At 37.2% G+C, this 26,692-nt stretch overlaps 1 protein-coding gene across 5 annotated transcripts in view; it reads left to right on the forward strand.

Moving 5' to 3' along the window:
- Positions 1–26,692, forward strand: part of cntn4 (contactin 4) — a 197,361-nt gene that overhangs the window by 108,286 nt on the left and 62,383 nt on the right. For all 5 annotated transcript variants that reach the window (XM_048198885.1, XM_048198887.1, XM_048198888.1 and 2 more), the window contains 5 exons: positions 10,413–10,616; positions 13,331–13,433; positions 13,524–13,708; positions 20,652–20,791; positions 26,427–26,556. In XM_048198885.1, coding sequence (XP_048054842.1) covers positions 10,413–10,616; positions 13,331–13,433; positions 13,524–13,708; positions 20,652–20,791; positions 26,427–26,556 — 762 coding nt within the window. The remainder of the gene's footprint in view (positions 1–10,412; positions 10,617–13,330; positions 13,434–13,523; positions 13,709–20,651; positions 20,792–26,426; positions 26,557–26,692) is intronic.

Genomic DNA, 26,692 nt, shown 5'->3' on the forward strand with positions numbered 1-26,692 from the left:
TGTTCAGTATCATATTAGTTTATCCTGTGGTATCAAAACTGTTCATGGGAATCATGGAAATTCACTGGTATTGGTAAGGACTATATTTTTGGTACGATGACAACCCCATTAGAGTCTACAAGAGGGTCGTGCAGCTGGACTGATTCAGTGCATATATAAATCACCCAGAATTTCTTGTACAAGCCATAATAGGCCCATAACCACTCATAAAAAAGCATTTAGTCATGAATAATTAATGTTGTAGTATTTCTACATTGATGCACATTAAAGATGTGGGTCTCCAGTTCGTGTCTGCTTTCGAAAAAGTGACTTCCTGTGACATCTGATGATGACACTGATCATTTATGCCATGTATCACTCCCCCCCCAAGCATCCTCTGCAGTCAAACTTGGCATAGTCAGTGGGTGGCGCAGTAACGAATGAATATCGCGGCGTAGTGCTATTCATTACCTTCTGCACTCGGGGTCTGAATGACTGGCTACAGCTTTGAGGACTCATATGCTGCAGAGAACCTCTCGTCAGGAGCAGGGGCCTGTCTGCCAGAGCAACTGTCAGGGGAGGCATAAGGCAGAGAAGACAGCTGGCCCCCTGTTTCCTTATGCCGCCCGCTGCATGCCGTGGATGCGCTTGCACATGCTGATTGAGCTGTATATGATCCACTGGCGAGGGAGAAGGCGAGAAGAGAGGATTGTGGTGTGATTGGAGGAGAAACTGTGTGCTGGCTGTTACGCTGCACCAATACAAATGTGATGAGATGTGTGGCCACGTGCAACAGTGTGAGCATATATTAGCGTGCCAAACCTCCCGAGTGTGTATACATGTGTAAGCTTGTGACTCAGAGTATGAAATAGAAGCAGATGATCTCTTGCAGCACATTATCTGCATTTTTGCTCGGTTAAATCTAAGGATGCCAGCCGTTATCATCCTCTCACCGAGTTGAAAGCTAATTGTATGGTAGGATCATATTTTGGTAGAAGATGAAGGGTTAGTTCACCCAAAAATGACATTTCTATCCTTAATTACTCACCCTCATTTTGTTCAAAGACCTCTGTTTATCTTCAAAATTCAAGACTTTTTTTTTTTTTTTATCCCCCATTGAAAGCAACATAATTTTCACATTCAAGGTCCAGAAAGCTAGTAAAGGCATCTTTAAAATAGTCTATGTGACTACAGTGGTTAAACCTTAATGTTATGAATTACTTCTCTCCCCTGTGGTTCTCCTGCACTGTTTACGTTGTATAGACAGTGCAGCGCTTCTGTGTTCTACATCAGAACACTGACTCAGGATTTGGCGATGCTGTAGATGTGAGATGTGAGTTGGCCAATAAGAGTCGGCATTCTGATGTAGAACACAGATGCGCTGCACTGTCTATACAACGTAAACAGTGTAGGAGAACCACAGGGGAAAGAAGTAATTCATAACGTTAAGGTTAACAATAACATTAAGGTTAACAATAAACTATGGAATCTTGTTTCCGCCACTGAATAATAAATAAAAAAAGTTAGCCTAATTGAAATTTTTATCAAAAGTCTAAATATTTTTCTTACAATTGCGAGTTTACATAATTGTGACTTAAACTCGCAATTGCGAGGAAAAAAAGTCAGAATTGCGAGTTTATATCACTCTATTCTGATCTTTTTTTCGCAATTATTACTTTTTTCTGGCATTTGACTGTTTATATCTTGCGATTCTTACTTCTTTTCTTAGAATTGTGAGATATAAACTTCCAATTGCGAGAAAAAGTCAGAATTGCGAGTTTCTATCACGCAGTTCTGACTTTATATCTTGCAATTGCGAATATCAAATCACAATTATGTAAACTCGCAATTACGAGAGAAAAAAAACAGAACAGCGAGATAAAAAGTAAAAGTAAGTTGCAATTACCTTTTTTTTTTTTTTTTTTTTTATGGAATCTTCCATAGTCATAATGTATGATTAAGCGCTCATATTAAAAACTGATTTTATAGTTAAGTCATGGCAATAAACCTTTTAAAGACTTAGAGAGCAATATATTACTATATTAAGGTGTCTATAGACTATATCCCAGTCTTTCATTCCCATTGTTGTAAAATTGAAAATGTCCTGGAAAAGTCCTGGAAAATGATCGCTGAAAAAGAATGGGAACCCTGATTATGAAATGTATTTTTGCCAATGGTGGGTGAATTGAGAAAAAATTCTACTTCTAATCTTCTTTTTGATTTGATTTTTTTAATTTTTAAGTTTTTTATTTATTGTATTTTTGGACATTATGTTTTATAATTAAAAATATAATGTTATTTTGTGCCTCCAGCATAATAATATTTATTTATTCATTCATTCATTCATTTGTTGAAGTACAAAAGTCTGTTATTTTTCTCACTAGTATACATTTTTGAAGTATTTTTGCTTTGACACTCTGAAGAATACAGTCTGATTTTTCACTAAAAGCGGTTTTTTTTTGGTTAGTTTTTTTTTAGCAAATGCAAGTTGCAGTGACAAAATATGAGCATTTTAAAAAATGGTATGAAGCTCTTATAAGATTCTATACATGTATGGTCTGTGAATAGATGAGGAGCAATCTGGTGCCATGTATTATGGGGCTTATTAAGTCATCATTCACAGGGTAACTCATCATACCCCCTCTACTTAACATCTGGACATGCTGTGAATATATTAATTAAAGTCTGATACAGAGCGATTCAAAAATCAGCCTACTCTATACGAGGAGCAAATGGCTTAATAAACATATTTGTATCAGTTATACAAATCAAGATTGGGGTAGTTGACATGTCATTGCCTTTTCCCCCTACATTATAGGGTAAAAAATTATGTATACAATGATGTCCAGAAGACATTAGTGAAAAGGCTTCTACTGTATTTAGAATTTTGTTTTTTTATTTGAAAATGTACGTTATTTAAAACTAATAATGATAAAAATACAAATAATATATATTTTTAGTATTTGTTACATCCCCTTTTGCTTTAATGATAGCAACACTCGAGCTGCATGAACTGCAATTTGTGGAAAAACCTGATAATCGTGTTCTCCAGCATGATTTGACAACATCCCAAAGATCTTTCTGCTTATTTCTTGGTGTCAGTTACATTTTGAATCCCATGTTTTCTAAGTGTCCCTGACAGTTGCTCTGAACTGTTTTTTTTTTTTTTTTTTACTTTTCACCATTTTTGTGTCATAACTTATATTAAAAAAAAATTACATGTTGCTGTGTGGTTGCTAGGGAGTTCTCTGTGGTTGCTAGGTTCTTTCCTACTGTCCCAAATCATAAGAGCCCACCTTTAAGTCTTTCTGATATTCTGGTTCCTAGATATTACTCAATTTCCTACTTCATTGAAAGTCTATGGGTTTTTGCAATAGTTGGCCAGGTGAAAAATAGATGTGACTGCTTAGAAAACTAATAGCACCCAATTTATCTTGCTCATATTACTTTTTGAAAGGATATTCTTGAAGTATTTTACTCATTTGTATAAACGACTGCAGATAAAATCTTGCATGAAGCTTTACCTGCATGTCAGAAAGGCTTCAAGCCACCCTTGTTTCTCCTTTCTGTCAGTAAACAGTGTGTCCCTCTCCATTGGACACCAGTCACACATTATAATGTCCCCAAGGCTTCCTGCTAACAAACACCCGCCCCCTCACACACACATACACACACACTTCCTCACCCGTACACCAATCCTGTGGGAATAAATTCAGCCCTACAGGAATATACTGCCACTCATTCCCAACAACAAAACAACTGATTATGTGCTAGGCTCCTAGGCTAAGGCTTAGGAGACTTAGGAGCTGCTCTTAGCGCTGTCTGCCTTTCATTATGTCTATAAATGAAATTTCTTAAAGCAGTCACCGTACAAAATCGCACTTTAGCGGTTTACTTCTATTACATTGAACCTTTACTGTGGTATAGCGAGATTTTTGCTATTTGGTTGCTTGTGTGTTTTAAATTTTGGTTGTGGTTAGGGTTAGGGTTAACCCTAACCCACAACTAGGGTGTGCTATTTTGTTGCTAGGTGGTTGCTAGGGTGTTTTGATTGGTTGCTAGGTGGATACTTAATTTTAAAGTCTTAGTTAAAAGAACTCTAGAAAAAAGCCCTAACCAGGGTCCAAAATGTACTTTTTCCCAATGGTCGGTAAATTATTATTATTATTATTATTATTTTTTCATTTTATTTATTTTTTTTTCATTTTATTTAATTTTATTTTATTTAAATTTTTTAAATTTTATTTTTATTTTTCGGCATTATTTTAAATTAAAAATATAATGTTATTTCCCATCAGCAGGTTTTTTATTTAACTTTCTTGTTTGAGCCAATCTCATATTTTTCTTATGTGAAACACCACCTGTCACAAAATGTGAAGACACTGTGACTTTGTATGTCTTATTTTCATTTTAGTGGTATAATGTGAGGATTATTCCATTTAATTGTCATCACATTTTTTCTGGGAGAAAAACACCCTCTGATTATATTATTTTCACCCTTAGACGACATGTGAGATGTGCCAGATGTTTTCATTAGTAGATGGTTTGTATATCTTTGAATTTATGTTAGTCACCAGTTACTCATCAGTTAGCTATTTATTTTGTACTTTTTTCAAGTATAGTGAAGCTTCCTTTGCATATATCTTGTGTGTGAGACACAAGTGAGCAGTCAAGCCAAGGACAAAGTATTTGTGCTAATGGAGAGATAATAATAATAATAGAGCAGCTTTTGGCTTCTAGCTATTTTAGATTCATCACAAAGACTCAACAAGGTGTCATCTCTTTGTCTTTTGTCCTCTATTCCTTGTTTTCCCCATCCCACGTCCTTGCACGTCCATAAAGCACAGAGTACAAGAGAATTCTAGAGTTTGTATCCGATCAGAGCTGTCAGCTTTCTTCTGAGATGCATATTCCTCATCGCTGGACACAGCATTATGGGTATGAGTAAATGTTTGTTTGCGCGAATGACTTCAGGAGTGCCCCGAAATGTGCAGCGTAGACCCAAATCGAGCCTTCTGTGCCGCCGCAGTCAGGTCGGATCAGTCACGCACAAGCAGTTGAGCGGCTGCCACCTCCACCTCAGCCCCCGAGCCTCTCTATATTCAGACGCCATCCGCATCCTTCAGCCTTATTCTCCGTATTACTCAATAACTATGTTTAGTGTGGGAATCTAATGCAGCTGACCTCCATTTCCTAATGGAGATCGGCCCTTTCAGGTGTAGCGAACGCTGAAATCGCTTCTTTTCTGCACTCGCGCTAACAATGGGCATGATGGCATCTGCCCCGGAGTCCTGCGGGCTGTGAGAGCACAGACCATGTGCACTCTGTCTGGTCCCGTTAAGAGAAGAGAAGATGCGATATTCTGGAGCTAAGTGCTTCTCAGACTGCTGCTGTGTTTCCTGATTTCTCCTGCTCTTTCAGGTTCACTCTTCTCGGTTCTTACTGTGCCTGTCAACACAAGGCCAGACGGTAAATGCTGCACTCAGAGACAGACTCGTATAGTGGATATTTTATATTTCCTGCTATATATTTCTATATATATATATATACACATACACACACATAATATGTAAAAACATACTTTTATGTTATATATGATTATTTGAAGAGTAGTCACAAAGGTCATTGTCACAAGTGACCGAAACGTTTGACCAAATCTTGTTTTTGTCTCGCATTTGATGTTTTTTCTTCTTTGGTGGAAGTTTATATAAACTTTATTGTCATTTTATATGTATATATGACTTTTTACTTTTTTATGGAAGTCTTTTTAATATATATATACTTGATCGTGATCCTGCTAGTAATCATATTTTTTTTCAAACGAGGTGGTGATTGCTTAAAAAGTCTTAATTTACAAAGTGACAGTGATCTCTATCCTTTGATCAGTGTTGTTTTTTTTCATTTATTTATTTACAAAATTATTAATTAATCAATTAACTTTGTTTATATATTTGCCAAGCAGTAAGCTTGTGTGATCCCAGGCACAATGATTAAATATGCATACTGTTGTCACAACAACTCTCACATGTATTATTAACAGGCAATGATCAGGCAGCTGTGATGCTATTAAAATTCATCAACAGTACTCGCATCGATAATGCGCGATTAAGAGGCAGATATGTGCATCTTTTCATAAAGCTTTATTTCCTGCTTGCGGCATGACAGAGCGTAAAAATAATGAATGGGTCTCTTTGATTGGAACTGAGACTGGTGTTTGCGGTGATAGATGGTTTATTTTGTCTGCAGATATGTCTTTTCTCTCTGTTTCTTTACCGGTGTAATAATGGTTTCTTAGCGCTAAAATGAAATATGATAGTGAGATTTTTTTTTTTTTTTATAAAAAAAACTTTCTACACCAGTGTTTTCCCTTGGGCGTCCACAATTGGTGCAAATTGGAAAGAGAGGGACTGTTGTCAGATAGACTGTTTATACTATGAACTAGCCTAAAGTCTAAAACATCTATTTTCTAATTGTGGTTCTAGTTACTGTCACACACCAGTAGTGCTTGTGTAAGCACATTAGATAATTTGTCATTGAGCCAGATTACACTGTCACCTTCATTATGTCAAGTTAATGGCAAGAAAAAGTACAAAACAAATAGATGTTTGTTTTGTTTTTTTGTCATGGATATTTTGATATAGTGATTTTTGCTAATTTGTTTTTAGCAATGCTTGCTAAAATCTGAACAAACCCCTAACTGAGAATATTTTTTTTATTTAATTCATTTAGCTCTGTGCTACAAAAATGAATGATACATCAAATCAAGTGGCTTATTGAGGAGCTTATTGTGTGCTATTATTTTTAAGTTACCAGACTCGGGCAGGTAGCAACAAAAATGTGAATTTGTGAAAACGGTGACGTCATGCGCATGTTTCTTTACAAAGTGCCATCGCCATCTACTGGCCTGGCATGCATAATACAGTCTTTTAATTGTTTTCTCAGATCCGTGTGAATGGCGATAGTTTTGACAATTGTTGTCTGCATGCAAAAAAAACAAACAACGTTTTTAGTATATCGTTGTTCTGTATCGTGTAGTTTTGAATGGAAGTGTACATTAAAGTGTACCTTAAAAGTTAAACACCCCCCCAGCATTGCAAAAATAATGTTTCCTAATAGGTTTCTCACCTGTCCTGCCTCCTGCCGGCCATGTTTCGGCCAATCACGTAATGTCACCCCAAACTCATACTAGCAATCTGCCGATGTCATTTAACGTATATTAAAAAATACACCCATCAGCTTTTTATTTGTGCAGTAGATCTTAACCTTACATTGGAAAATCTGCAGTTTTGTACAGATCTGCCCTTAGAAAGCAAAATTTGTTTCCTTCATCTTTCTTAATACTCTCCACATGTCCGGACAATTTGCACAAATCTTATATGGTCTATTTTTTCCCTTTTCGTTTTATGTTGACTTCTTTGCTGACTTTCTGCAACCCCAGCATTCTTGGTATAATGCAAACTGAGTTTTGTCAGCATCTGACAGTCCCCCCCTAGGGACCCTTCAAAGTGAAGAGTCTTGGCTTCTTACACATAAAATTTCAGAGTGAACCTTGAACATTTCACATACTGTATGGAAGATTCTGTGTAGCATTTATAATGTTTTTTTGTTTTTTTTTTCTTAATCTTTTATTTTTGGGGGAAATGCCCAGCTGAGAACCGAGTGCTTTATCAGGAAAGGTTTCACATCAGGGGAAAAAAGTGAAAACTTTGTGCTTTGATGTTATATTTTATCTGCTATAGTTTCCCATTTAGTTGCATAATGTACAAGTTTATTTCTTTGGACCTTGATACCTAAGCAAATCAAACCATATGAAAAAACATAAATCTAAGGGTTTGAATAATTGATTTCAGAGGCAAAATAAAAATCCTTTGGGTTGTGTTGTGGTTGCAACAACAGCCTTTGAGCAACTGTATATGACCTTTCTTTTCTAACACAAAGCTTTGTTTTGTTTTTAAAAGCGGTGTTAACGCCTGCAGCAGTAGTGGTTTAGCATTTGAAGTTTTTACCTTCGAAATTAATAAAAAATTCAGCATTGTGAGGAATGATTGATTGAATGCATGGATGGCAGGATTTTAAATCAGAAAGCAGATCCTGTTTTGCTATGTGCGATAGCACAAAATCACATTATGCTATTCAGCCCGTCGTGAGCCCCAGATGTCTGTGCATGCAGGTATTATATCTCTCGCAAGCGACTTATCAAACATTTTCAAAGCACAACGCTAGCATAAGAGAGATTTAAAAAAGAAGTATCAAAATTAAGTTTGGTTGGTACCCTCATGGAAGCTAACACCTAGCTACAGCTAACTTTAGCAGTTTGTTTCCATCTTATTAGCCATCCTGCAAATTGTCCTGTTTATTAATAGTTAAAAGTTTAATTAAAAGTAAGAATTTAAGTGCCTGAGCTTGACCATAGAATAGTCTTGCTTATTGAAATACTTCCTTATATTACAGTTGTATGCAGGAATGACCTGCATAATGTTAGCTTAGCACTCAGGGTTCACAGGTAGGAAAACCAAGCCGCTCAAGCCCCTTCTGTGCGTGAGATAGCCGAAGGCCACAGCTATGGATCAGATCAAACTGTGATAAATGACCAGGGCTCAGGCAGGAATCCTCCAAGACTGTTTTGTTTAATTGGCTAACGAGTGAGTGGGTTTGATTGGGCTAAGCCGGGGAGATGCTATGTGCCTGTCGATTAAATGTGCTGCTGGGGAGCCAAGAGCCTTGGCCTGAGTAGAACATCACAATGTTCTGCAAATGGATTTATCATTAACGGCACGGATGGAATGCTCACGTGCCAACATGTCCAATCTCAGAGTGGTTTGGTTGAATAAGATGTAGGTATGCTGCACAGAAATATGGAGGAGGCTGGTGACGGGAAGTGCACATTGGTTTGTTAATGCTTCAGTGCATTGTTCCTCCACAGACGCAGTTAGATGCTTATTAGATTGACAACTGATTTCTTTATTGCTGTTTTGAGCGGCAATTTAAATTTTGACTTATTCAAAGCCATTATAAAAGTATTCGTTTTAAGTTAGAGCCTTTCTCCAATTATAAACATGTACTATGCTAGCAATTTAAAAGAATCCAAAGTAAAAGTCAGAAGTTGAATTATTATCTCAAAGCGCTTCCTCTAAAAAAATAACATTTCTTTTGTCATTTCGAATCACACCTGGATAATACAGAGAGTCTGTTTCACCTTTCGCTATTCATGCCTCACACTTGTCGGCGTAACTTGGAGAATGACAGGGATTGTGGTAATTGAATCAGCAAAAGGCAAAACAATTGTAACTCCCAGAGGTCAGGTTTGAAACTGTTTTTCTGTGCTGGTAGAGGATTCGACCACTGACAGATGTGACATAAAGTGTATGCCGACATTTCGTGGAGAGGAGCAGCCAACGTGAATGCTACATCTTCAAAGCTTGGTCAACAGCACTCATCTCAGAGTTGAGACTGATTTATTTTTTTGTCCGATATAGTGTGAAGTGATGTGGTGAAAACTGCGTAAGTGGATATATGAAACAAAATAAAATATATTTTGCTTAAAGGAAAACATATTTTGGTTTCTAACATTACTTTTATGACAATTAAGCACATTGTCCTCTCCAAATTATAATTTATAATTTAAAAAAAAAATTATTTCAGAATATTTTTGAATGACCAATACTGTAGGCCTAGAATAAATACTAATGAGATTTATGCACTTTACAATTTGCAGGGTTTTTTTTGTCACATTACTGTAATGAGAATTATGCATTTCTTCAAATTATCACAGGCTACTGGAGATGGGAATTGTCATGAAAATAATGTCAGTGGTCTTAAAAATAGGCTTCATATTTTTGTGGGGGAACAAGGACTTTTCTTGGCAGTTTTTGTGAGATTCTCCCAATTAAGATGGTTGGACATTTTTGGACATTTCTATATCTCCATTGTGGTTTCCACGGTTTTACTTTAACATTTTTTATTGTTTTCATTAAAGATTCTTTGCTTTTATAAAATGCTGTGTGATTAGCTCATTACATGTCGCCTGATTATCCATTAGCTGACCAATGTCTAATAGCGAAGAGCGCTCTGGATTTTTGAACATTGGTTACATACGACCACTTTCCCACTTGACTAGAGGCCAACTAATCACAGGGCACTGGTTATCCTTTCTGTCATTAATTTTCACCCTCTAAGCCACACAACCCTCCTCAGGCTGATTAATTTTCACCCTAGCATGTAGCCCCAATGCTAATTTAGTAACTCTGGGGAGGCGCAAGATTCATGAGCAGAGCCCACATATGCCATTTAGGCTCTGCTGAGAGAGGAAATGTCACCGTGTACTCTAGTTATGTTTATGCAAATGTAGTTTCCGGGCAGTAGAGTGACCTCTTTCTTCTCATGTGTGATGTTGACGGTCTTTTCTCCATCTTTTCTTTTTTTTCTCTTAACAGCTTTGACGTTCTCCTGGATATTTAATGAGTACCCGTCATTTGTGAAGCAGGATTCTCGTCGATTCGTGTCCCAGGAGACAGGGAATCTATACATCGCTAAAGTTGAGCCATCTGATGTGGGCAACTACACCTGTGTCGTGACTAATACTGTCACCAAGACACGCGTCCAAGGTCCACCCACTCCTCTGATACTGCGCACTGACGGTGAGGATGCCTGTCGGTGTCTCAATATGTACAATCAATCCTATATGCGTTATGGAATTATGTAAATAAAAGAGATAAAAAGAGATGAAGTATATTTTCAGTACAAATTTTATACAAAGGTTAATAAGCTGTTTCTCTGCAAACTTTAAGATGCTGTGGCAGCATGTTTTGGTGCCTCTAGGCTGGCATTATCAAAGGCCCTCAAACTGAAAGGTCATTTGTCTTAGGCAGATTTAATTGTTGCTTCCTTGTGGATTTACAATTTGATCACACTCATGTACAAGGGTGATAAAAAGAAATTGTCAAATATCATAACAGACAAACAAATTCTTATTTATCTGATAACGTTTTTTGTCCTATAGGTTCATTTTAAAGGGGAAAAATGTTCTTTTAATTTTTTTTACATTAAACAACCATTCTAGTTTTTACACAATTATCTGAAGTAGTTTTAATTGGTGCCAAAACCATATTTGAGAATTTTAAGAAATACATTTCTTTTTGCTTTTAAAATAGCAAAGTTAATTGACTACTGACCGATTTGTTGCTTTAGGAAGTTTATATATACATATAATAAATGTTTTCAGGTTCTGAAGTAGTCAAAAGTGCTCACAATCACATTTATGCAATTTTTACCAGAGCTTTAAAGCGCATTTAAATGGAAATGCAGTAATATACAAATATAACATATGTATATATACACTATACCATTCAAAGGTTTGTTTGTGTGTGTGTGGTTCAGGTAAACCCTACATTATGGGTACAAAACGTCCCCACAAAGATAGCAATATCCGAAATCCTTGTCCTTGTGCGGACATTTTTCGGTCCCCATGAGGATTTACAGCTTATAAATCATACTAAAGAATTAGTTCACTTTCAGATGAAAATTACCCCAAGATTTACTCACCCTCAAGCCATCCTAGGTGTATATGACTTTCTTCTTTCTGTTGAACGCAATCTGAGATATATTAATAAATATTTTGACGCGTCCAAGATTTATAACGCAATGTCAGTTATGCTTTTTTCGTAAGTTGAATACGGAAGGCGGTCTGGCGGAAGCTAGATATTTTACTATATAATTTGTTAAATATTGGTATTTTTCTAACACAAGCACATTGCTTCGATTCAGAATGCCTTTATTAACCCCCTGGAGCCGCATGGAGTACATTTATGATGGTTGGATGCACTTTCTTGAGCTTCAAACTTGTTGGCCTTGTTCACTGCTATTAATTAGACGTGTCAGGATATTCATTAAAGGTCCCGTTTTTCGTGGTTTTTTGAAGCTTTGATTGTGTTTATAGTGTGCAATATAACATGTGTTCATGTTTCGCGTATTTTTCACATAATTTACTTATCTGTATACCGCTGTTTCCACTGTCATAAAAACGGGCTGATGACTTCCTTGTTCTATGAAGTCCCTCCTTCAGAAATACGTAACGAGTTCTGATTGTGCCAGCGGTTCCTGTGTTGTGATTCGACAGCTCTGAGCGCACCGTGCCCGGAAAGGTCACGCCTCTTACCATAACGTGGAGATGCACGCGCTCAGTGTTATTGTAAACATGTCTTTAATTTTACCCTATCAATTTGAGCTGGAATCAGACCCGGTGATTGGACTGCGGGATGAAAATAACAGCGTTTCGACGACATGGCGACAAACACACTCTACAAACGCAACTCTTGTGTATTCCTGTGGGCGGAGGTTAGTCAAAAAACTGTTTTAGTGACGTCATTAAAGAAGGAAGTAGAGGGATGTAGTCCAAACTGGCTGTTCGATGTAGGCGACTTCTGTTAAATAAAATATCTCGCATGGCATTGAACTTTGAGCTTTAAAATTTTACAGATTTTATTTATACTCTAACAACAACATTACACACTAACTAAAGTTTGAAACATGGGATCACGAAGAACGGGACCTTTAATATAACTTCGATTGTGTTCATCAGAAAGAAGAAAGTCAAATACACCTAGGATGGCTTGAGGGTGAGTAAATCTTGGGATAATTTTCAATTTAAAGTGAACTAATCCTTAAGTGATGTTTTTTGAAAATCTAAAAATGCAAAAAGTTTTCTGTGAGGGTTGTGTTTAGGGTTAGGGTATAGAATATACTGTTTGTACAGTATGAAAACCATTATGTCTATGAAATGTCCCCCATACAACATGGAAACCCCAATGTGTGTGTGTGTGTTTTCAGTTTTGAGGTCCCACTGGCAGAGATCCATGCCTTGTCTGAATTGTGGTGTAAAACATGTTGTCTAAAAACCTGATGTTTGTATCAGTAGTGTACGACCAACATGAGCCACTCAATGGCTACTGTCACAGTGTGATCTCCAGGCACAATTTCAAACCCCATTGTACATGTCTCTCTACCTGGGATGCTACAGAAGGGGATGATTACCTCTCTTCAACCTTTCCCATTTGGCAGCGCCGACATAAACGGCCAACGTTAGACATTACAGATAAGCATCTCTTTGAGTTCCTCTCAGACAGCTTAGTCGCTAGTCTGATAGCACACCTCACAAAAACACAGAAGGAGATATCAGGGCTCCCTGCTATCCCAAAAGTCTTTCAGAAGGTAGAAAATAAATCATGCAATAATAATGAAAGGGAAAAAATAAAAGATTGGCTGCTTTTGAAATTGCAATTGCAGATGGAGCAATTGATACTCTTGTTGGAAATAATTGTGCGTTTGAGTGACATTTGAGTGTTTCTTTTTGTAGGTGTTATGGGAGAATATGAGCCAAAGATTGAAGTGCAGTTTCCAGAGGTCGTTCAAGTGGCCAAAGGTTCAACTGTGCGTCTGGAGTGTTTTGCATTGGGGAAGTAAGTATTATAAAGGATGACCTTAATAGAAAGAGGATGTAATCAGTCCTTGAATTCCTTTTTGTGTTTGCGATGTCTCCTCCCACACAGTCCGGTACCGTCCATAAGCTGGCGTCGGGTGGACGGAGTCCCTTTCGCTCGTAAAGTGGATGTAAGGAAAACCAGCGGTGTGATGGAAATCCCTTACTTCCAGCAAGAAGATGCGGGCACGTACGAGTGTGTGGCAGAGAACACGAAAGGAAGAAACTCTGTGCAGGGAAAGCTGTCTTTCTTTGGTAAGTTGTCTTAAAGATGCATGAATATTTGAACAGCTAAAGCCACATGTCACATTCATTGAAGTGAAGGACATGATGCAGGACTCTGCCTTTCCAGTCTTCAGCCTTGACCAGCAGAAAATCAACTTATGGCCGGATGTTGTGCTTTAACAGTGCATCAAAATGATTAAAGCCTCCCGGTCGTGATTTCTCTAATATTTTTTATCCAGATTAAAAAGATGAGAGGGTGACCTTGTGCCTGACCTTCTGTTTGTGTGTTTGTGCATGTATGTGTGTGTTCCTTTCTACCAGATGGCACTGTGATTGGGATCCAATTTGACTCCAGATCAAAGCAGTTAAATTTACTACACTTAGATGAGGGGCACATATGCCAGGAAAACACTCAGCAGAGCAGCATCTGCATCAGGGATGACATCTGAATTTTTTTTTTTTTTTCCAACTAGAAGTAGTTGTTGATTTAATACATTTTGAAGTCTCTGGACCCAATTGAAGATTGTCAGAAAATTAAAGGATTAGTTAGTAGTGCTTGCTTGTTTGCATTATGGTCATGAATGATACTTGAAATTGTGTGGCTTATTAAGGGAAAGGCTATTATTTTCAAAGCAATATGATTTATCAATTTCACCTCTAGAATGATAAAACAGAGATTTTAAGCCTTGCCAATTTAAACATTCAAGCACAAAAAGACGCTTAAGAGAACTCACGCTGCGTGAGAAGTTTTGTGTGAGCACACCCGAAGACAGCTTGAACGGACAAATTCAAATACTGACAAATATAGTAGGTCATGTCTTGAGTGTTAGTTCACCCAAAAATGAAAATTCTGTCATTAATTACTCACCCTCATGTCATTCCACACCTTTAAGACCTTCGTTCATCTTCGGAACACCAATTAAGATATTTTTCATAAAATCCGATGGCTCAGTAAGGCCTGCATTGCCAGCAAGACAATTAACACTTTAAATGCACAGAAAGCTACTAAAGACATATTTAAAACAGTTCATGTGACTACAGTGGTTCAACCTTAATTCATGAAGTTCAACCCGCTTCATGATGCTTCGTAGCTTTACGAATCTTTTGTTTAGAATCAGTGGTTCAGAACGCGTTTCAAACTGCAAAGTCACGTGATTTCAGTAAACAAGGCTTCGTTACATGATAAGTGTTTCGAAATTTCAATGGGTCACCACTGGGGGGGCGTGACTTTGGCAGTTTGATACACGCTCCGAACCACTGATTCGAAACACGATTTGTAAAGCTTTGAACCTTCATGGAGCAGTGTTTTGAAATCGTCCATCACTGGATATTGTTGAATAAAGTCGTTATTTTGTTTTCATAATATGAAGGTTGAACCACTGTAGTCACATGAACTGTTTTAAATACGTCTTTAGTAGCTTTCTGGGCATTGAAAGTTTTATTTATTGAACTGTTTACCTGTATAAAATCAGTATCACATTTGCACTCGTGCTATTCGGGACAGAAAAACAGCACTCGTGTGACTATATCATATTATGTAAATATGAATAAAAAAAAATTCAAAAGGGACATTTTTGCCCCCCATATCTTGAATTTTAGGGCTCCATCATGCAGTGAGTTGTTGCCCTGCCTCATATTCGTCATCAATCAACTGTATGAAATGGCAGATGAACTATACGTAGATCTGGGGTGGGGCAAATGTGTTAACAATTTTAACACGTGATTACCGTGATAGATTAATCTAATTAACATGTTAAATCGACAGCCCTTATATATATATATATATACAGTACTGTGCAAAAGTCTTAGGCACATCAGTATTTTCACCCCTCAAAAAAGGTTTTAAGTAGTGTGTCAATAGGAAATATCCGTTCACATTTCCAAACATTCATTTTGCCATTAATTGTAATAATCCAATGAGATTTTTGAATACACAATAAGACTGATAACAGTCGGTGCTCCACATGGAGATCAGAGCTCACCATAATCGAATCTGTCTGTGATTACATGAAGAAACATATGAAACTGAGACAAACTCAATCCAGAAGAACTGTGGCCGTGTCTCCAAGAGATTTTAAGAAACCTGCCTCCAAAGCTACCTGAAAAATGATGCCCAAGTGTACCTGGACAAGAGCTGTTTTAAATGCAAAGGGCGGTCACACAAAATATTGTTTTGATTTAGTTAATATAAGTTCATTGATAAAATCTATTTATAACAGTATTTTTTAAAAACATCCTCACTTTACAGCATTTTTACACAAGTGCCTAAAACTCTTCACAGTACTGTATCTTTGCAGGCAGGTTTCTTCAAGCATCTTAGAGACACGGCCACAGTTCTCCTGGATTTAGTTTGTCTCAGTTTCATCTGTTTCTTCATGTAATCACAGATGGATTCGCTGATGGTGAGATCAGATCACTGTGTGGAGCACCGGCTGTTGTCAGACTTAATCTCACTGGATTATTAAAATTAATGGCAAAATGAATGTTTGGAAATGTGAATGGATATTTCCTATTGACACACTACAGCAAAAGATATAAATAACTGGCTTAAAACCTTTTTTTGGGGGGGTGAAAATACTGACGTGCCTAAGACTTTTGCACAGTACTGTATATATATATAGTTTATGGCATTGAGTTTTGCACAGGCAATAAAAAATAAAATGATTCTAGTTATTCTGTGACATTTATCGTGGTAATATATTTACCTGTCACATCTATTTATTAGTTAAGGATTTCAAACTTCCAAACAGTGAAACAAAGGAAATGGAAATCACATTTACATTCTATTAATTGCATGCGCACCTTCGGCCTACATTTGTTTACCAGTGCAAATTGGCATGAATTGTAAAATGAGACCCCAATGGGTAGGCCTGGGTTTCTAGCTAGTGTATTGTGACTCAGAGGCTTATGAAGTGAAGCATATTAAATATGGACTTTAAAATGAAGGGTTCATAACCTTTTCCCTTCACCGCCGTGTTGGCTCCGTGGCATTGTTCATACAAGACAGCTACCTATTAAGTAAGTACCTGTAGGCTAGAGAGCACTGGGATTTATCCTCCCCTTATGGGATCTTGCACTGGCTCTAATGCTATACCCGCATGCCCAGTGGCCCATTTACAGGAATAGTCTGCACTGAGCTCGCTGAATGTTTTATTATCCCTGTTGTCTCATTGTTTATGTTCCAAACAATGTTGAATGTGGGGGGACAGGTTCCTAGAAAAGGGAAGTTCTCCTAATGGGCTTCCCAGATGCGCAATGTAGCGGTGATTTATAAATGTATTAATTAGATAAATAGCTTCTGCATATTGTAAAAGCTAATGTAATCCAGCCAGGGAGGTGATTCGTCCTTGGTGTGGTTGTGTTTCACTAATGCTCTTACTACTCAGCTCTCGTGCACCATTCTGTTTTGGAGAGACTTGATATTTATGATAATTCACCTCGATTTTCGCTTCGCTTCCGCTATTCCTCAATCGTTTCCACCCCCGTCTCACCTCTTCTTCTGTCTATAATTCAGCCACAGTATAAGTAGAAGGAGACAGGATTGGATTACCTGTGGGTATTGAATAAGAAAGATGCAGTTTTTTGCATCTCACACTAAATCAGCATTGATTTTATCAACCAAATTATTGATGAACATGTTTGTTGATGAAGGGTTTTTCAATTTTGTCAATGATAGCGAAGACAAAAATACATTATTTCAATGCGATAATTAAATTATTTTAATTGTGTCGATGAAAACATAACACAAGTTATTAATGTTTTTTGAGGAACAAGTTTTGACATGGTTAAAAACTGATACATGTTAAAATTAACATACACCACTGTTGACAGTTGGAGTCAGTCATTTTTCTTTTAAAAAAATTAATAATAGGCTAATTCAAAAAAAGCAGATTTGTCAATTCAACTCAAATTCAAGTCAATTGGACTTGAATTACCTATATGTCAAATGTTAGCTAAGATGGCCACCATCGACCATCTGCCAGTTATTACCCATTAAGCTGTTTGCAATTATTTACAACACACCTCTAAACCACAGCAGGCATGTAAATAAACAGTGGCAGGTTGACACTTATCTCGTACACGGCTCTGGGATTCTTCTATGGCAGGATTAGCCTAAGGACAGACCTCTTGACTGCCACTCGGATCTCTCTCTCCCTTCCTCTCTATTTCTGTCTCTGTATCTCATTCTCTTCCCCACTGTTTTTCCCTTTGCCAGCCAGGTGATAAAAATCTGTAATCTTATTTTGAAGTCCCATGGAATTAAGCCTATGAGACATTCGTCAGCAGAGCGGGGGAATGAGGCGATCAATAAGTGTATCTCATGTTTATCACTTCCACTGGCAGCAGCAAAGCAGGAGGAGACACTCAAAGCCTTTCATTCTTTCTGCTTACGTTGGCTTGATTAGAAATTGCCACAAATGTTTTTGCTGCCTTCATTAGTCCTTTTCTTTGCTCGGCTCTGAGGATTGCGTACCTCTAACAGGAACACATAGGCATTATTTAAGAATGATTTTGTTTGTACTAGTGTCCTTATCAATATTAATTATTAAGGGGTCATGTCATAAATTTTAGCCCCCCCCCCCTATTTCTAATCCTTAGAAATAGATTTTTCATAATATGAACACTTTAAGGCCAATTCACACCACACCGACAACAGCCAACAAACTCGTCTGTTGGAGTTTGTTGGATCGGTGTGAAACCCCTGTTGGCGTCTGTTGCCGTTGGTCGGAGTCGGTTTTCACCCGACTGAACATGTTTAATCAGCGTTTGTCGGGTCGTGGAATGTCTGCGCGGTGTGAACAGTTTTCTAACAAACGGCAACAAACTCTGACGTAATCTGACCTGGCTACGAACCGTTGCCATGATGATGAGGCAAGTCCCCTGCAAAGACAGCTGTTTGATCGCGCCCGCGCCTCACGCACAACAAAGTAGGCCTACTGGAAATGTGACATCGCAGCTTGTTCGTTATAAAAAATAAAATACAGTTAAAAAAATAAAAATATACAAAAGGTACAATAGTCCATAGTGCAATCCGTGCCATTCAGCAAGAGCAGCTGCTCCACTTCACCGAAAGAGAGAGGTAATTTAACCACTATGAGAGCAACGCAGGTTTACCTTCAGTTACGTTTTTAATAATTCGTTTTGGCTTGTTTAGCTACATGGTTGTATATGCTTATGGGTCTCGTTAATAAAAAGGGTCGTGCTAAAAAAAAAAAAAAAAAAAAAAGTTGTATTTGTAAAAGTTGTATAAAACCGGTGTATTTTTGTTTTGCCTCAATACTTTAATACAATGAAAATATATATGATACTATATTATTAATATAATAAACTTGCCTGACAATATTGTTAACATGGTTACATATGTAGTTGTGGAATTTTCCCAGTCAGACTCGTTTGTCGGTGTTTGTTAGGGCGGTGTGAACATGACAGTTTTTTCTCATAGAATTCTAAATCCAACGGCCAACTTGTTCTTTGGTGTTTGTTGCCGTTTGTCGGTGCGGTGTGAATTGGCCTTTAAAGAGACACAGTTAATGGTAGAATGTGGCATTCGGTAGGTCATGTACGTTTCTTACATCAAGAGTTTCTCAATACAAAGAAAAGCTGAAGGTATGTTCTTCTATAGAGTACATTATGATTGCTAGGGACATTGAAAACATCTATCATAATCACAGTATGCCAGTGAATAAGCATTCAGTTGGTATTAAGGATGCTGAGAGCTCATTTTGACCTCTCTACCTCTCATTCCTCTCAAGTTTGACTTGTGGGCGTGAAATGTTGAGAGTGATTGTGTGCCCTGTGGGCAAGGCTAAGTCAGGCCCTGACTGCTTACTCTCATTTAAACAGTGGGGTTTAAAAGTCAATACTCTCCCACTGAGTGTGAGATAGACTGAGTGGCAGTGACTAAGGGATCTAAGCAGCACTTCGGTTTTCAGTATCAAATGTTTGACATTTGTGACTGAAATATGACTGGTTTGCAGCAACAGGAATATAATTAAGTGTACAGTTTACCCAAAAAATAAAGTTTTCTCATCATTTTGCTATTATGTTATTCTAAACATGTTTGACTTTCTTTTTTCTTTCAAATACAGAAGGATTTTGAAGAATTGTTGTCACTCTTTTCAATGCAAATAGTGCCTAAGAGACTGGGGCTTTTCAATATTCAAAAAGGATACAAAAGCACAATAAAAGCAATATTGTTACCAAATGTTCACAGTTGGGGGGACCAAATGTTAAAGTTGAATATATTGTCAGTGGAAAACCCTGCTAAAATGTAAAAAAAAAATGTTGCTTAAGCACTGTATTCCTAATCCTCTAGAGTCATGCAATAATAGCAATAAAGAGACCAAAAACTCAAGAACCACATCAGCTTAGTTCATAAATTAATCATTAAGACCAGGATTGTGAACAAATGATTCATTGAAAAGATTTGATTAAAAAGAATGATTCATTTGTGAATCTGACATCACTACTTCCCATTTCTAAACTTTACCCTTTACACTTGTGACCATGTGTTTACATTGTTCATTGTGTGTTTGTTTGTTCTACCTTTTAGCTTCCTTTTAAGGAAAATGTCCATAAATGACTCCCTAAATGTCCTCTTTGTCAATTATTTACTAGGTTTGAGTTACATGCATTTAAAAGATAAAGATCAATACAGCTTGTTTATAATTAAGCCATAATTTACCCTAACAGTATTGGTTGAGATAGTTTATGGTATTAGCTTTTAGACAATACTAATATATTAGATGTGATTTCCTTTATATACCCATCTTAGTGGAAGTGTGAATCATTTGGGCCAGACTGCTTCTACTGTCACTGCTGTTGTTTTTTATGTGGCATTATTGTGACTACATCAAGCCATCTCTCGTAGTTCATGGCTCTAAGAATGTCTGCTTTGAAGGACACGTAACAGGTAATAATGAAGGTTAAAGTAATTCTGTGTAGTCATTACCTCTGCTGTTGGTTGTTTCAGCCTCCCCCCAGCTAATTGAGAAGCCCCAGGATGTGCAGAAGGCCATAGATGACTCTCTAGTGTGGGAATGCAAGGCCACAGGGAAACCCAAACCCTCTTACAGGTGGATGAAGAATGGAGAGAACCTGGAGCCCACTGAGGTCAGTTCACCTCTGAGGTTTGAGGACGGTCACCAAACTTCTGACAGTGATTAATAATAGAAAATGCATGAATGATTACAGATTCCCCAAAAGTGAAAATTTGTTCATCATTTGCTCACCCTCATGACGTACTTTCTTCAGTGGAACACAAAAGAAGATATTTTGCAAAAAGTTTTTGTCCATACACTGAAAGTCAGCTGGATTTACTGTTGTTTTGGTCCCTTTTGACTTTTATTGTATGGCTAAAAACAGCTGGAACATTGTATCTTCTTTTTTCTTCCACGTGAGAAAGAAAATCATACAGGTTTGGAATGGCATGAGTAAAGAGTGACAGAATTTTCATTTGTTAGTGATCTATCCTTTTAAATGTTATATTTGAAAATTTAGCTTTAGTACAAAGAATTTACAGATCATATCAAGTGTGTTAAACAAAATTCAAAGAAAGTTGAGAAACTTATTGTCTGTTTTTAGGTTATATCAGCGATTTGGTAACAGTGGACACAGTAGACCTGCCAGCCATCTTTATTAACCTTGTGAGACCGATGCTTTAGAGTGTATTCCTTAATGGCTTCTCTATAACCATCTAAATCAAAGTGAATCCAGTGGAGTGCCTGATATGTCATTCTGCGGACCTTCAGTATAGGCCACTCCAGAATTATCAAACCAATAGGAAAAGACAAAATTGAGAACATAAAAGCTTCCAAATATCACCACTTGTTCTGACAATGAGAGGGAATAGCTCCCCAAAAATGTAATAAACTCAAGGTGGCAATAGCTAGAAGAAAGCACTACCAATACTCCCTAACAACACATTTTAAAGATTGAACCAACACATTTTCATTTCATACCTCTTCCTTTTTTGTGAGTTTGTCAAAGTTATTTTTTAGATGCTTGGAGGTGATGTGAAATGACTTTTTCAACCCATTTTACTTCCTTTATGTGACTTTTCAGAATGTTTAATGTGAAAAATGTAGGGGCTTGATTTTTATCCATTGGGAATTTATTGGATCATGAAAAATGTGCACTTCAGGACTTTGCAGTTGAGTTTACTTTCCTGAAACACTGCCAGTATCTGTTGGTTGAAACTTCAGCAGCCTTGGTGAGATCCATTTGAGGTGGAGAAAGTTATGACATATTTGATAAAAGACAACCATTGTTTTCTTTGGAATAACATGCTCTAAATAAATAAATTATGCACAATAAGACCAGTGAAGTGCATTAAGTAAGTAAATAGGACAGTTTTGATTTCATGTCAACTTTATACAGTATAAGGTGCATAGAGACGCATGCTAACTAAGGCTCTTCTAAACACCATTACTGTTCATAAACATCCTTACTGGTTTGCAACCTACAAACATCACCAAACAACACAAGCTCAGCATATGAAGACATTTAAGAAGTCTTTAAATAAAGTAAAATACATTTAATGAACATTAAGGCTTGATTTAGTACAGTACTTCGTAATGCAAGATGCAACAATCTCCCATTAAATCTCTGAGCTAAAAGAGCTGATTTAAAGCCCGTTTTCTTGCAGGCCATTAGGAGAAGCCCTATAAACCTTTATTGTGCACTAGACAAGCTCTTATTGTTTTGTCTTTCTCTGAAATCCATTTAAACTATGGTGAAAGAGGTGATAAACATTTATATGTCTCGACACTCTACACTCTAAAAAAAAAAAATGGTTCTATATAGTACTAAAAGTGGTTCTTTGGCTTGTAATCATAGGGGAACCACTTTAAGTGCTGTAGCACCAAATCTGAGGTTGGTTCTCAGTGGTTCTCTGGGGTGGTTAAGGTGCTGTATAGCACCACTGCCTTACAAAGAACCTGTTAAGCCCTTTAAAGGTTCTTTATGAGCCAAAGAACCACTGTTGGTGCTGTTTAGCACCATTTTTGTTGAAGAAATAAAATGCGATATGGCACCTCTTATGGGTTCTACATAGCACCATTTGACAAAGGTTCTGTAGAGCACCTTTAAAGATATGGTGCTACATAGCACCAAAAGTGGTTCCCCTATGATTACGAGAACCACTTTTACTGCTATATAGCATTTTTTTTAGAGTGAGGTAATACATAACCTGTCTCCACTGAGAGCATTTCACCCTCAAACTCTCAGCGCATGAAGTTATTTTTAGAGACTAGTAGCTCTTTGGCACAACTATGGTGTGGTGAATAAACAAATCAGTAAACTTCATGTAAATTAGCCTCTCTATGCGATGTGGGTGCAAACAAAACAAAAGATATTGATCCATTTAGAGACACTGACTGTGTATGCGCTCAGAGACATGGTCACTTGTCTTTCTTCATCTGTCACTCATTCTTTTTCATCTTTCACACCACCAGATTAGAATATCTATCAGCTCTGCATAATTAGCAGTCTGTCCATTTCTTTGTTTTGCACTTTATTAGAGAACGTTTCCAGCAGAACACACTGCAATCAAAAAAGCTCAAATAAAGTTCATTTACATGCATTGGACCTCAGGAAAGGATTTTTAATGCAGATTTTGCTGGTTGGGATTAACATTTGTCGAATGAATTTGTATTTGAAAACCAAATTTGCATAATGATCAATGCTTTACAGGTGTGTTTGTGTGCCAAGGCAATTGCCAAAAGGTGCACTTGAATTTAAAATGCAATAAAATCTTTTTATTTTGCATTTATGGTTTTAAAAATGATTTGAAAGACCTTGTGCCTTCCTGGAAGCACATCTCTATGAGAACTGAATAAATACCACCCAGTTTGTACTATGACAGACTAATGTCCCAAGGGCACAACAATCTCTTGATTGAATCATGGCCCTAGCTTACATTTTGATTCCGAAATGTTGATTTTCAATGTATCCCGGTTAAATGAATTAATCAGTGCAGAATTATTACAATCTCCAAATGTCACCGTCAACATCAGAGCTTTAATCAATTGTATAACTAAAGGTCATTGATGTAGCAAAAGCAGGGGTTGTTGACTTATACCATTTGTTATTTTCATTGTGCTTAATCAATTGGGACCTTTCATGTTCTTTCTGCCTTATTGGAACGCAGCATTGCTAAGGTGACCAGCTGAAAACCTCTTCTTTGTAAATCACTGTGATGCTCTAGTCACTAAGAGAAAGGAATATGATGTGAGGCACATACCGTATCTTGGCTAATCTAGTAATAAACGTGTCAATGATCTTGTTCACCCGTATCATTGCGCTTTTTTGATTCCAGCTCGTACTGCTTACACAGAACCTAGCTTATATTTGTAGTAGTTTAATTTAAAATGCACCACATAGCATAAAACGGAGTGTTTACAACAGCTATGAACATGTAATGAGGCCTAACATGCATGGTATTTTTGAACAAAAGGAGACATTATCATCTTTTAGAAAGCGTAGATTTAAATCAAGACTTAGGAAATGAAAACGTCACGCACTTCACACGCACTTCATATCAGGATGAGAATTTGCCGCAACTGTAGTCATGCATTGCGGTTTATGTCCTGACCCTACGGATTTTGAGCGGTGACATTGCCAATCGCTGCATTTCAGCGCAGATGTGCAGATGGTTCCCTCCCTCAGGTACTGCCACATGCAAAACTGCTGATTTAAGAGGAACGTCACGGTTAATTAGTGCAGTAGTAAAGTGAAGCATCGCCTCACTCCGAACTGCTATATGCCACCAATGTGATTTTCTTATTTGTCCCATCTTGTGCATTTGTCCCTTCCTCCTTATCTCTATTTCAGACTACACCGGCACAAATCTCATTCAAAAGCAGATAATCCGAAGGACCGACTGCTGTTACTACAGTAAACACTTTAGTAACATTAAAGGAAATTGAAAAATTAATTATTAAAAAATGAGTTTACTCAAAGATTAAAGTTCTGTCATTATTAACTCCGAATGCCATTCCAACCATAAATGGCAGAAATAGTGTTATTCCAATTTAGTAGCTGGGATTTTTTTAGTGATCAAAAGTGAGATTTTTTTAACACTGGTTTTGAAGATTTACAAATGCATCCAGTGTGTACCATTATGATAAACAGAAAAAAATAAAATCCAAAAATATAAATAAAAAAAAAAAAACTTAATATTTGTTTTAGGTATTGTTTAGGAATAACTTTTTGTCTTCAAAATTTAAAATAAATTGGCTTATTTCCCCACATAAATAACATATATGTATACAGGACATTAAATCATCAGTAAAGAATCATTCAGGAACGAAATGCTTGACTGCCCTTATGAATGAGTGGATCTTTTCATTAAAAAATACTAAATCATTCAGGATGACTGTGTCACGTCCACCAGAGGGCGTTCCCCTCTTGTTCATTGTTATTCTGTCCTGGACTACAATTCCCATTACCCGTTGCCTGGATTCCTGTGATTTACTTGTTTGTGTTTGCCTTTATAAGCCCTGTGTTTTCTGTCGGTCTTTGCGAAGTCTTGTATGTGTCACTACTGCATTTCTGGTTCCCTGTGTCTTGGTTTTTATCTTCTGCTTGTCTCCCTGAATTTCCCTATTTGCCTTTGTCTTGGACTGTTTGTCTGTGGTTTTGCCTGTTTTTGGACTTCGACTGTGGATTACCCTTACAATAAATACTGCGTTTGGATCTTCAACCTAAAGTTTCGGAGCAGTACATGACAGATTGTTTTTATGAATAAATCATTAAATCTTTTTCTCAACCAATTCATTAAAAACACAGATTCATTTAGGAATGATACAACTGTGTGTTGCTTGGAGATGCCCAACAGTGGATTTATCTTCGGCTTCACTTGGAGTTATTTTCATTGGCATAGCAAAAACAGACAAATTAATTGGCAATATTGTGTGCAACACGTAAGTTACTAAATATTCTTGTTTATTGAACTATTGGACTCTTATATAAAAGCAATATCACACTCGCAATCATGCTGTTGGTCTGAATGTCAATGTGGCTGTGATACGAAGAATAAATTTAAAGAGCAAAATATGAAAGGACAGAATACCACAGCAGCGAGTGTTCTGCCACTTTTCATGCCAATTTTTAATATGAACCTGTCTTTTTATGAGGCTTTAAAATATTGTTTATGCCTGTTGGAAGGGAGCATGAGGTGGAAACTAAATGCTCTCCAAGGTGATTATATATATAGAGAGAGAGAGAGACAGACAGAGAAAGAGAGAGACACTTTTGTTTGCAGTGCCCTGGGATGTAAGATGTCTTGGGAGTATTGAAACCTGGTTTACCCATTTTATGTTGTTTTTTTTAATACTCTATATTCATCAAACAAGTTTAGTTAACATCAGAGGACATGCAAACTTCATTCCATCACATGCTCGAAATGGTATAAAGCTGTCAGCGTTAAAATATTATCCCAGCTTGTTTATAATGGCAAACATCATCCAGCCTCCCAATGACTTGTCCACGGAATATAGAGGCTCCAGCTCTGGTTAAGAAGTAAACAAGCCGGGGCTTTATTTCCATCTCATAAACATACAGATTTATTACCATCGTTTTTGAGCAGCCTCCCTACGCAGTGTCTCCCATTAGTAATGAACACTCAGATTTATGATCGTTTCCATCAACCTCCAGTCGTAATTTACCTTCCCAGACACGTTGTGCTTTTATGCAGATTAGCAGTCTCAGTAAAAGACTCTTAACTGAGATATCCTGTTTTCCACAGGAGAGGGTGCAGGTCATTAATGGCGCCCTGTCCATCACTCGCCTGGAGCTTTCCGATATTGGAATGTACCAGTGCGTGGCTGGGAACAAGTATGGAGAAGTGTACTCCAATGCTGAACTCAGAGTTATTGGTAAGTGAAACCTGGTTAATCGCATTTGACTGAAATATTGGTCTTGGTTTGTAAATTTATAAAGTTGTAATGACTGCATTAATGAAGCTTACACTCTATCTCAACTGTATGCTCTTGATAATAGCCAATTATGAGT

Source organism: Megalobrama amblycephala, linkage group LG8 (genome assembly GCF_018812025.1).
Source record: "Megalobrama amblycephala isolate DHTTF-2021 linkage group LG8, ASM1881202v1, whole genome shotgun sequence".
In the NCBI taxonomy this organism is placed as follows: Eukaryota; Metazoa; Chordata; class Actinopteri; order Cypriniformes; family Xenocyprididae; genus Megalobrama; species Megalobrama amblycephala.